Genomic DNA, 13,115 nt, shown 5'->3' with positions numbered 1-13,115 from the left:
GGATCCACAATCAACACTCATGAAAACATCAGTCAAGAAATCAGACATATTACATTAAGCAAATCTGCTGCCCAAGTGTTAAAGAGCAAAGATGTCAATTTGAGGATTAAGATGCGCCTAACCCAAACCATGGTATTTTCAATAACCTCATTGGCATGTGAACGTTGGAAAACCATAGAAGAATTGATGCATTTGAATATAGTATTGAGGAAGATATTATGGACTGCCAGAAGAACAAACAAAGCTGTACTAGAAAGTACAGTCAGAATGTTCCATGGAAGCCAGGATGGCGAGACTTCATCTCTTGTACTTTGGACATGTTTTTAGGTGGGACCAGTCCCTGGAGCCAGATGTGATGCTTGGTAAAGAGTAGGGTCAGTGAAAAAGAGGAAGACCCCCAGCGAGATGGGTTGTTGACACAATGGCACAGCAGCATTGGGCTCAAACGATAGCTCAGGCTTGGGTAATGTTTCATTCTCTTGTGCATTGGGTTGCTGTGAGTCAGAAGCAACTTGAAGGCACCTAACAACAACAAAGACTTGAAAATACAGGCATTGTGTCATCCACCTTTAGGAGTCCTGGTGTGGCACTGTGGGATAATGCACTGGACCACAGGGTCGGTTTGAACGGCAACATCGATGGTTCAAATTCACAAGCCACTCCTCTGAAACCCTATGCAGGGTCGCTATGAGTCGGATCTGACTCAACGGCCCTTAACAGCAATAACATTATCCACCTTTATACCGATCCTCTATTCATCTACTAACCCAACCAGTACTGAAGACACCCCTATGGCGTGCTGGGCCCTGGGGATGCAGCTGAGAAGAGGAAAGGAGTGGGCCCTGCTCGCTGGAGGTTATATTCTCATAGGGGACACAAGCACTGAGCAGATGATTGTCACTTAACGCAACAAGACCCATGTGCTAAGTACTGAAATGAAAAGGAGTTGAACAAAAAACCAGGGGAACTAGTTGAACCTGGGGGTGGGTGTCTAAGGAAGTGACTTGAAGATGAGTCTGGGAAGATGAGTAGGATTTCACTGGGTGAAAGGTCGCTTGGATTAGAACAGCGTGTAGGGAGGACTTGGGTCCCAGAAGCACAGTGCTTACTCCCAGAGGCTGCTGAGGAAGTGATTCCCATGAGACCCGAAGTGTGGGTGGGAGCCCAATCAGAAGTGACCTTGAAGGTTTGGCCAGGGCTCGGACTCCATCTAAAGTACTGGGGAGCCGTTGGGAAATAAGACTTCCCAGAGAGTGAGGTATTTCAGCTGAGGCTGAATCAATAAATAAAGTGCCGTTGTTGTTTCAACGGCACTTAACAACAAAAATAACCCTGCTATATGGAGTCCCGGTGTAATGCTGTAGGTTAATGCGCTGGACTGCAAAGTCAATTTGAACTGTAAGGTCGGCGGTTCAAGCTCACCAGCTGCTCCTTGGAAACCCTATACAGGGTTGCTATGGGTCAGAACCAACTCGACAGCACTTAACAACAATAACAACACCCCCTGCTATATGGGGTTGCTATGAGTTGGAACCGACTTAATGGCCTTGGGTAGTGTTGGTGTGAGTGGTATGAATGGATAATACGCTTAGCTGCTAACCGAAAAGTTGAAAGTTTGAGACCACCCAGAGGCACGTCAGAAGAAAGGTCTGGTGATCTACTTCTGAAAAATCAGCCACTGGAAATGCTACGGATCCCCAAGACTATGGCCCTTAGTCACCCTTGAAGCCTAGCATGAAGCTTACTTCCACAGATCTATTTTCAGCTAGATGGTAGACAGACCTCTAGGACGAACAATCCCACCAGGAAGGTATTCACTTGTAGAGCAGTCGTCCATATGAAATCAGAAGGGAGAGAGTGCTGAAGGCAGAGAGGGATGGGAAAGGGCGACCAATGAAAATAGGAAACCTAGGAAGTGGGCAGGTTCATATTACACTGTGAGGATTGTCGTCAATATCATGAAAGAAAATGGGTGTGAATTATTGAATGGAAAACCAATTTGCTCTGTTAACTTTCACTCAAATCACAATAAAAAGTTAAAACAAACAACTATGGAGCACAGCTCTTCTCTGACACTGAAACAAAACCAAACAAGACATCGCCATCCAGTTGGCTCAAATTCTCAGTGACCCTATCAGACACTGGCGAACTGCCTCATGGGGCTTCTGAGGCTGTAAGTCTTTACAGAAATGGACTGCTTCATCTTTCTCCCACAGAGCAGCTGATGAGTGTGAATCACTGACCTCTTGGTTAGTAGCCCCAATGCTTACCCTGATGGCACACCCAGGGCTTCATCCGGACAAACACAGGGTGGATCAAGACACGCCAGCTGGTTTGGATTGTTATCAAAGGTAATAAATAACAATAAACTGTCTTCTCCCCTCTCCCCAGGCACTCTTGGCCAAGGCTCTTTATGACAACCAGCCCGACTGCTTTGATGAACTGGCTTTCTGCAGGGGCGACATCTTGACCATTCTGGAGCAAAACGTGCCAGAAAGCAAAGGCTGGTGGAAATGTATGCTCCATGGCAGGCAAGGCCTGGCCCCCGCCAACCGCCTCCAAATGCTCACCAGGGCCCCTGCAGACAGACCTCGGCCCTCTCTCCCAGGAGGCCTGGAGGCAGCAGCGGCCAGCTCCGAGAAAGCATACCAGGTGCCATCCTTGCTCACCTCCTCACCCCCAGGCCCCATCTACGAGCATATGAGAAGCTGGGTGGAGGTGCCCCTGCCAGCCAATGACCAGGTCTACGAGCTCCCTGTCCTACCTGCCAATGCCAGAATTATCTGCGAACAAACTCCAAGCTCTCAGAAACAGGTAAGCATCTTTCCAGATGAAGTAGATGGGCCAGGGCCTATGGAAACACGTGGGGTTTAACTTTTACTAAACAGAAGTAGCTACTGCTGAAGCCACATATGCAGAGCAGGAAGTCAGACCTCATTGTGGGTTGGTGTGATTGTGTGTCTGACCAGTAGTCCTTGGTGTTCTGGGCTCTCCTGTGAACTTTCCAGACTCCAAGGCACCCCACACTTTTGGGGAACCTAAATGCTTGATGGGGTGTACAATACAGAGAGACACAGGGCAGATAGTGATAGGTGTTGTTGTTGGCTATCAGTTCAGACTCATCCATCCCTGCAGAACAGAACTGACTGTCCAGCAGCCAGTCTACAGTAGTACAATGGCAGGTCTTTTCTTCTGAGGAGCCATTGGGTGGGTTCAAACCAGTGACCTTGCAGTCAAGCGCTTCACCATCGCACTACAGTTAGTGATAAGTCAACTTGCTGTGAAATCAATTCCCACTCACAGTGAGCCTACAGGACAGAGTAGAACCACCCCAAAGGCTTTCTTCTTTTCTTCTTTTTATTAAAAAAGTTTTTATTGTGAATTGAGTGAAAGTTTATAGGGCAGATCATCAGTTTTACATTTAATAAATCATATACTGTTTCATTACAATGATTATAATCCCCGCCATGTACCATCAGTTAACAGTATTTCTCTCTATTCATTTTAGCTCTTTTTTTTTTTGTAAAACAAACGAAACACTCAGGCATATATAATAATTTATATCACCAAAGGGCACATTCTGCAAGTCGGCCTCCTGCCCGCCAGCTCTCAGTCCCTCTCTTTCCATGAATCCAGAGTCCTCAGCTGCTCCCTCTCTCCATCCATGTTCCCTCTCTGCCTCCATCTCTGATGTCGCTGCTTCTGCCGCAGAGGCTTTCCAAAGCTGAAGTCTTTATGGAAGGAGCCTGGTGACACAGGAGTTCAAGTGCTTGGCTGAACCCTAAGAGCAGCAGTTCAAAGCTGCCAGATGCTGCTCCATGTGAGAAAGATGTAACAGTCTTCTTGTGTCAATCTCCTAGGTCATAATCATCCTCAAGGAGCTCTAGTAGCTTAGTGGTTATGAGTCAGGCCGCTAACCTCCAGGTCAGAAGTTTGAAACTACCAGCAGTTCCATGGGAAAAAAAAATGAGGCTTTTTGCTCACTTTCTACAGCCTTGGAAACCCTATGGGTCGCTGAGTCGGAACGGACTCCATGACTCACCACCACCAATCATCCTCCATAGTTGGTCTGATGTGAGCAGCCAATCACTTCAAAGGGGTGTTTCCTTGGGGGCATGGCTTGCATCCAAGATATACGGACACTCTGACAAAGCTTCTTCTCTCTGGATCCTACATCCACTAGTTGGCCTCTCACCTCTGGTTCTGGGGCATGAGCCAGCAGTCTGACATCTGACCTGGTGATGTGGGTTCATCCACTCCTGCAACCACATGCATCAGTAGAGGCCTCCAGCTTGATGCCTGGCCCACACTTGTGAGGCCTGCCAGCCTCCTCAACTATTTGAGCCATTTCCTTGAAATAAGTCTTATATATGGAAGTGAATAAGGAAGACCATAGAAGAAATAATGCTTTTGAGTTATGGTGTTGGAGGAGACTATTGGAAGTGCCATGGGCTGCCAAAAGAACCAACAGATCTGTGTTGGAAGAAGGTCAGCCAGACTGCTCCTTGGAGGCCAGGATGGCCAAACTTTGTCTCTCATACTTCGGACATATTGTCAGAAGGGACCAGTCGCTGGAGAAGGATATCATGTTTGGTAAGGCAGAGGGTCAGAGAAAAAAAGGAAGACCCCCAGTGAGATGGATTGGCAAAGTGGCAGCATCAATGGACTCAAGTGTGGCAACAATAGTGAGGTTGGCCCAGGATTGGGCAGTGTTTCGTTCTGCTGTGCATAAGGTCACTATGAGTCGGTACCGACTTGATGGCACCTAACAACAACAGCAACGTATTTATAAAAGTTTACTTTTCTAGAGAACCCAGCCTAAGACATACAAGTAGATCAGATTTGTATCGGTATAAACAAGTTCATGTTCGTTATGACATTATTTGTTTTAGGAAAAAACTAAATGTGCAGTAATGGAGGGATTAATGATATAAATCATCCAAATTACTGTGCAGTTGTGGCGGCGGGGTAAGGGAAATGAGGCAGGTATATGAAGCATTTATAAGAGGAAGAAAGAGCCATTTAAGTTAAAACAGCTGACAGCAACCCTAGTTTCTGTGTGTGCTCAAACATAGTGAGATCCAGAACCCAGACCCCTTGCTAACAGCAGACTTCCACAAAAAGTACCATTGGTTAAGGAGAAAGTGAAAGGAGAATTAGGCAAGGACATTCATTATTTTCATTCCTGGGCCCCCATCACCCAGGGTTGTACCTGTCTTGGGATACTCAATAAACATCTGAGGAACCTATAATCACAGATTAGGAAATTTATCTGAACATTATGTTGAATATGTATTACATCTGGACTTTAAAAAAAATGTATCTGCTTAAAGAAAGAAAAAAAGCACTTCATAAATGCAGAATGAACACATTTTCTAAAGGAAAGGAATTCAAAGAAAGGAGAAAAATCCTGTCTTTTTTACCCCACAGCCCCAGCTTCATGAGGTGTTAAAAATGCAGATCTGATTTGCAGGATCTTTGACCACTGCTGGCATTTCCTGCCATCAGACACTTGGTTTTCTGCTGAAATGACACATTCCACCTGTCCCAGAGGAGTCCTGGTGTGGTGCTGTAGGATAAAGACTGGACCGCAAAGTCAGTTTGAACTGCAAGGTGGTGGTTCAAACCCACCAGCTGCTCCTCAGATACCCTATACAGGATCTCTATGAGTTGGAACTGACTCAATGGAACTTAACAACAACAGTGTGTATATATATATATATACATATATATATACATATATATATACATACATATATACACACACACATATGTATGTAATGTGCTGGACTGCAATGTCAATTTGAGCAGTAAGGTCAGTGGTTCAAACCCACCAGCCGTTCCTCAGAAACCCTATAAGGTGTCGCTATGAGTCTGAACCGATTTAACAGCACCTAACCACCTAACTACGCTGGTAGCGTAGTGGTTACGAATCGGGATGCGAAGCTTAAGGTCAGCTGTTCGAAACTACCAGCCGCTCCGTGGGAGAAAGATGAGGCTTTCTACTCCAGTAAAGATTTACACCCTCGGAAACCCTATACAGGGTCGCTATGGGTCGGAACCGACTCGACGGCACTTAACAACAACAACAACAACCACAACAACATAGGGCAGAGGTCCTGGAAAAATCTGTGCCCAGGGAAATCCCCTCCTCATGATGGAAGTGCTTTGGGGTCTCCCGATGGGTCTCCTCCACACCCACTCCTAAACTTTCCTTCAAACAGGAGGGTGTGAATTCCTTAAATGATTTTGGATACTTGAGATTTTCTAACTCCCTATGCTGCAAGGCACAGTTGGTACACAGAGCAGCTGCCCCAGTCAGACTCTGCCCTAGAACATACACAGGGGTCTGGGCCACTTCTCCAGGCATTCACGGGGTGGGCTTTCCTGGGACAACTGGCCCGGGTCTGAACCCGCACGTTCAGCTGCCGCCCAAGCCTTGGCTGTGTCTCCTCCAAGAACAACAAGTGACATTAATTGAAGTTTTCTGTGAATTTCTATTTCTCTTCCAAACCATTAAAAAAAGAGAGAAAAAATGATTCCCATTTCCATGTCTGCCTGAAGGGAACGCAGACAGTGTCTGCTGTTTACTGTGTGTCCCCAGCACCCAGCCCAGAGCCAGTCTCCTCTCAGTTGTAGTGAATGAAACAAGAGCCAGATGTTTCCTAACCCCAGGTGTGCAATGGGTTTCTCAACTGACCACAGCCAGCGCTAGAAAATTCACTCAGGAGAACAGAACGGCCGGGCATTCTCTGAGCTGTTCTCAACACGAAGTCAGGGTCTTCTGTGGCTCTGAGACCTGGGTCCTGGCTTGTGAACCACAGCTGCCAGGGCGGGAACTCAGAAACCAGGGACTCTGTTACTGACTCACTGAGTGTGGACACAATAAAACTCCTGGGGAACTTTGGGGCCCAACACTCCCACCCTAACTGCCCTCCGAGTCTGCCCCAGTGACACATTTGCTCCCTCCTTCGGACCACTGAGCAGCCAAGCACTGAACTACTGTGACTTCAGGACTCCTCCCTCTGGGTTAAAGGTGGACCTGATTTAAATGCAGAGGGAGCTGACACATGCCACCTTCCTCAAGGTCTCCTAAGGGAGAGTCTACATGGCCGAGAGTCCGATGCCTCAGTAGCTGCAAGAGTCCTCCAAAGGCCTCCAGGTTGAAAAACAACAAAAAAACTCTCCGTTTAACAAATGAGGAAATTAGTTCAACATGAGGTGAGAGGCCCATTCAAGGTCACCACGCAGGAGCTGAAACTCAAGCTTCCTTTTAGTGTCAGTGTAGATCCATCTCTGTCACCCCCAATGCCAACCACCTCACAAGGGACAGCCTTTGTGTCAAGTGTCTTGGCACGGCCCTGGTCTCCGCTTGGGGGCCTCTGATGGCTGAAATGTCTCCTTTTGACCACAAAGATCTTATTTACTGTGACGTAACAAGGAGCTCGCCATGTCCCTAGGACTCAGATGACCAAACAGACACAGCTAGCTCCCCAGAAACATCCCGCCCCCATTCTCCCAGGCACTGTCCTCCCAGCCTAACCACTGTGTTTTGCTTTGTATTCTAACTTCCTCCGTGTAATGTGATGGCCTGGCTTCCAGAAAGAACCAGCTCAAGAATTTATTTTATTTGGGTTTAAATGCGGAGAAGGGACTCTTTGTAACCAGTACTTGATAAACCAGTTCTTTCAGCCACTTGCTTTACCTTCCCTTTCCCTAAAGTCTTTTGAACCATGTTCCTGAAATTGGTTCCTTAATTGTTTGCCTTCTTCAACCTACTTTTCTCAGAAACACTGGACCTTTTTGCACTGGTTTTCTTCTGTCTGAATTTCCTTTATAGTGGTAACCCACACACTCAGGAAAGTCCCTCTGTTCTGAGGGTGGTGGTATAGCCATACATGACCCACAAAGTCAGCTTTAGATTTCTACCGGCCTGAGTTTGCAGGGACCAACAGGTGATGGAACAGTAGGTGAAAGGTCATGCAGTGGGAGAGAGTGCAGTGTGTTGGAATAAGCGGAGATGGTCAGTAGCCAAATGCCCAGCATTCATGGACCCTGGGGTTGGACAACGCATGTAAGTCAAGCTAAGGACCAAAACCAGTTGTCAAACTGAGTTCAAATCATGGCGACCCCATGTATGTCGGAGTAGGACTGTGCTCTGTAAAAACTGGCAACAAACATGGCGACCCCATGTATGTCGGGGTAGGACTGTGCTCTGTAAAAACTGGGAACTGACAACTGGCAACAAACATGGCAACGCCATGGATGTCGGAGTAGGACTGTGCTCTGTAAAGTGTTCAATAGATGGTTTTTTTGGGGGGAAGTACATCACCAGGTCTGTTTTCTGAGAGGCCTCTGGTTGAGCTTGAATTTCCAACCTTTCAGTTAGGAACTGGAGGAGTTAACCATTTACATTACCCAGGACCTCCAGCTGGTAAGGAGAGTTTAATAATAATAAAACACAAACTAGCAAAATGCAATAGGATCCATTGAAGAGTTTGTCTCAGACTGATCAGCCTAAGGCCACCAGGGTCAAAGGCCACCAGGGTCAAACATACAGTTACCAGGTCAGCTTCCTGGCCCCAATGCAGCGGGGACACTGAGAGGCAGAAAGTAAGCCGGTATCACAAACAAGGCAAGGAGAGTGTGATTGTTGGACGGGGAGTTTGAAGCCGTGTCTCCATTGGCTCAGAGCAAAGCAGGGCTGTGGATCATAAAGGTGGACATCAGGTCTGGACTGCAGAGTGGACGACAAAGTTAGGAGAGGTGAGGAGGGCTGTGTCCACACATCCCTCATCCGAAGGCCTGAGTTATCTCCTCCAGGCGGTCCTCCTGGTACCACTCCATCAGCGAAGTTTCTGAGAGGCTAGGGTTTTAGAGGAGGCATCCTGGTGGCACCGCTGTTAAGCGCTGGGCAGTTAGCTGCAAGATCTGCAGTTCAAACCCACCCGGAGACTCTATAGGAGAAAAGACCATGTGATCCGCTCCCGTAAAGACTACATACAGACAGCCAAGATAAAACCCTACAGAGCAGTTGGACTCTGTCCCGTGGGCTCGCTGTGAGTCGGAATCGACTCAGCGGCCCTCAACGGAGCTTTCTCTAACAGAGTTTCTCAGTGAATAAGAAAGATGCCATCACTCAGGACAAGGGTTGCTTGGACACTTTGCAGCCGTCTCAAGTCCTTGGGAGAAAGCTGTGTCCTCTCCATTCTGCAGCCAACTGCAACTGCCTGTTATTCCAGCCCCAGGAGTGGCTGGCGGATCTTAACAGTCTGCCATTCATTTCTGCTCCCTGTCACCAACCCAACATACAAACACTAGCACGTCCCATGTGCCGCCAAGGTGCCGGGGCCTGAGCTGGTCCTCGGGACACTGCCACTTGGACTGTCCTCCCCTCCCCTCCACGTACTAAAGTCCTAACCTTCCCCTAATCTAAGGAGCTCTGGTAGTGTAGTGGTTACGAGTCAGGCTGCTAACCTCAAGGTCAGCAGTTCGAAATTACCATCCGTTCCGCAGGGGAAAGATGAGGCTTTCTGCTCCCGTAAAGATTTCCAGCCTCAGAAACCCTACGCAGGGTCACTATGAGTTGGAACCAACTCCAGGGCACGCTACCACCCTATAAAGGAGTCCTGGTGTGACACTGCAGGATGACACAAGGTCAGTGGTTCAAACCCACCAACTAGGAAACCCTAGACAAGGTTGCTATGAGTCGGAAGCGACTCGACGGCACTTAACAATGACAAGCCCTATGAAGTGCCCATTTCAAGGCCTTTGCCGGCTCTGTGTTTTTAACACTCTCTTAGACCCTGCAAGATGGACTAGCAAAGTGGCAGCATCAATGGGCTCAAGCGTGGCAACCGTTGTGAAGTTGGCCCAGGATTGGGCAGTGTTACCTTCTGCTGTGCATAGGGTCGCTATGAGTCGGTGCCGACTCGATGGCACCTAACAACAACAGCAACGAGGCTATTTGGATTTCTGGTCACGTTCAGTCGGAGCAGTGCCTGGCACAGAGTCACATCAATGAGTCCTCAAGAGTGAGCTGGAGTCCTGGGCCCGTTACAGATGTGGACCCCATAGCTGGAATGAAGTTACATTTTCCAAAACCACAGCACGCGCCATTGCGGAAATCTGACAGTCAAGCCTGCCCTTTGCAGGACAAACCCAGAGGCCTCAGCAGGATCTGCAGTGGGGTGAAGGATCTCAGCAATGTCTGCAGCTGTCTCTGTGCAGGAGAATGTGCTGACACCGTGGCAGTGTGCCATGCTGACATCTCCCTCCCTTCTGTTCTGGTCTCTCCAAGGTCCTTCTCACACTTCCCAGGCTTACCAAGGCCTCGTCACCAGCTCTGTCCTCCCAGGTGTATGATGTACCTGCCCAGAGCAGGAGCCTACTGGCCGTCAAGGTGAGTCTCATTCGGGGACCGTGACCCCCATTCCTGACCCCCAGACACATGGTTGTACCTTTCTGCTCCCTGCTCCCTCCTGTAGATGGTCACTGAGGGTTAGCTGGTGGGAGCAGGAGCCGTGGAGGCGGGGCTGACTTAGTAATGTCCAAGATGCCGTGTAAAATGAAAACGTGGAGCCCCTTGCTCAAAAACTGGTGATGTAAGGGTTAAGCAAACTGAAAGATTGGTGGTTCGAAACCACTCAGTCACAGTGCAGGAGAAAGACCTGGTTTCTGCCCCCATGAAGACGGCAGCTGAGGAAATCCTACAGGTGTCGTCTTGTGTCACATGAAGTCAATCCAGTGGTTTTAGTTTATGGTATGCGTGTGACTTAGTGTTGTTGTCAAGTGGATTCTGACTCATGGTACAGAACAGAACCACTCCATCGAATTTTCAAAGGCGCCCTGGGAGCGTTGTGGTTACAAATCGGGCTGCCACCTGCAAGGTCAGGAAAGATGAGGAGAAAGATGAGGCTTTCTGCTCCCATAAAGATCTACAGTCTCGGAAACCATATGCAGGGTCGCTATGAGTCAGAACCGACTCCACAGCACAGAACCACCATTGAGGTGTCAAGGCTATATGGCCTTTCAAAAGCAGACTTTTGAAAGCGTCTGAGTGGGTTCGAACCACCAACTTTTTGGCTCATATTCAAGCAGTTAATCATTTGCCACATCCAAGGACTCCTGTGTATGTGTGTTGTTGTTAGGTGCCGTCTAGCCAGTTCTGACTCCCAGCGACCTTATACACAACAGAACGAAACACTGCCTGATCCTGAGCCACCTTCACAATTGTGAAGATTGTGTATGTGTATATTCTTACACATGCACACACGCATATATGGTCATTTATTTATTTGTTAAATCTTTTAAGCTATATTGTTGTTAAGTATCATCAAGTCGGTTCTGATTCATCGTGACTATAGGGTTTCAGAGGAGGGAGCGGCTGGTGAGTTTGAACTGCTGACAGGCTTAAAACTGACAATTAGGCTTTTATTTTTTTTCTAAGCCCTTATAAAGGAGTCCTGGTGTGGCGCTGTAGGATAAGCACTTGACCACAAGGTCAGTTTGAACTGCAAAATCGGTGGTTCGAGCTCACCAGCTGCTCCTCAGAAATCCTATACAGGGTCTCTGTGGGTCAGAACTGACTCAGTGGCACTTAACAACAACAACAACAACATCCATGTAAAAAGAGGTCTGGTGGCGCTGTGGGCTAGGTGTTGGACTACTAACCAAAAGGTCGTTAGTTCAAACCCACCAGCTGCTCCTTGGGAGAAAGATGAGGCTGTCTGTTGCTATAACCATTTACAGTCTTGGAAACCCTGTACAGGGTCACTGTACGTCAGAATCAACTTGAAGGCAGTGAGTTTGGTATTGTTTTTTTGGTATGTAACTCATCCATCACAATTGAAGACATGCATTAAGTAGCCAGAAAGAACTTGGCTTGCTTCTCCACCCGTTCAGTCAGAAGTGCTCTGTGTCTGTATACTCCGCTTCTGCTGCCTTCAGACTCTCTCACAGATGGAAAATAAACCAAGGCACCAAAAATCAATTGCCTTCTAATCAATTCCAATGAATGACGACCCCACGGGTGTCAGTGTAGAGCTGTGGGCGGCCCCACAGGTGTCAGTTTAGAACTGTGGACGGCCCCACGGGTGTCGGTTTAGAGCTGTGGACGGCCCCACGGGTGTCGGTTTAGAACTGTGGACGGCCCCACGGGTGTCGGTTTAGAGCTGTGGACGGCCCCACGGGTGTCGGTTTAGAACTGTGCTCTGTACAGTTTTCAATAACTGAGTTTTTACTGGTTGCCAGGCCTTTCTTACAGGGTGCCTCTGTGTGGATTCGAACCTGCAGCCTTTCAGTTAGCAGGCAGCCCCTAGGGACTTCACTCAGGCAACAGCAGTCTATATGGTTTGTCCTCCATCTCCAGTTGAGAAGGTGCATGTTTTAAGCACATATCCACGGTGCATGTAGACTCTGTGATCTCTGTGTTCATTGGGATAAGACATTGGAGCGAGGTGCGTTAGTGACATGTAGCCCCCAGAAAACAAGCATCCAAATGATTTTCCTCTGCGTCTCTTCCCAGGAGCTGGAGAAGCAGCAGTTATACGACATACCTGCCAGTCCCCAAAAGGCAGCACTTCAACCACCGGGCAACCAAGCCAGAGTAAGTGGGGAGAGATGCTGGGATTCCAGGCTAGGAGAACCCCAAGGTCAGCGGGGTGGGGGGCTAGTTATCAGCTTGCTCCAAAATAGGAACGCAGATCCCTCAAAGCAGATGACCTTGTTTCATACGAGGCCAAACTTGTCATGGAATCCACCCCGAGTTATGGCGACCCCATGTGTATTAGAGGAGAACTGCGCTCCCTCCATAGGGTCGCCAAGAGCTGTGATCTGTCAGAAGGAGAATGCCAAGGCACCTCCCCGGGTGAACTCAAATCTCCAACCTTTCAGTGACATTCCAGGGACCCCCTCATTGGAGGCAAAACCCCTTCATTGGAATAGTGTTCTAGAATAGATCCAGCTATGTGTGTGTGTCAGATCAGACGACGTATTGCATTAGGCAAATCTGCTGCACAGGAACTTTTTGAAGTATTGAAGAGCAGAGATGTCAGCTTGAGGACTAAGGTGCACCTGACCCAGGCCATGGTATTTTCAATAACCTCATATGGATG

The 13,115-nt window shown here is 48.1% G+C and overlaps 1 protein-coding gene across 1 annotated transcript in view; it reads left to right on the top strand.

Annotated features, from left to right (window-relative positions):
- Positions 1-13,115, top strand: part of CASS4 (Cas scaffolding protein family member 4) — a 51,476-nt gene that overhangs the window by 27,575 nt on the left and 10,786 nt on the right. The window contains exons 2-4 of the mRNA XM_006839318.1: positions 2,386-2,814; positions 10,301-10,402; positions 12,527-12,607. Coding sequence (XP_006839381.1) covers positions 2,386-2,814; positions 10,301-10,402; positions 12,527-12,607 — 612 coding nt within the window. The remainder of the gene's footprint in view (positions 1-2,385; positions 2,815-10,300; positions 10,403-12,526; positions 12,608-13,115) is intronic.

Source organism: Chrysochloris asiatica, unplaced genomic scaffold, assembly GCF_000296735.1.
Source record: "Chrysochloris asiatica unplaced genomic scaffold, ChrAsi1.0 scaffold00023, whole genome shotgun sequence".
Lineage (NCBI taxonomy): Eukaryota > Metazoa > Chordata > Mammalia > Afrosoricida > Chrysochloridae > Chrysochloris > Chrysochloris asiatica.
This window is presented reverse-complemented; position numbering and strand designations above follow the sequence as displayed.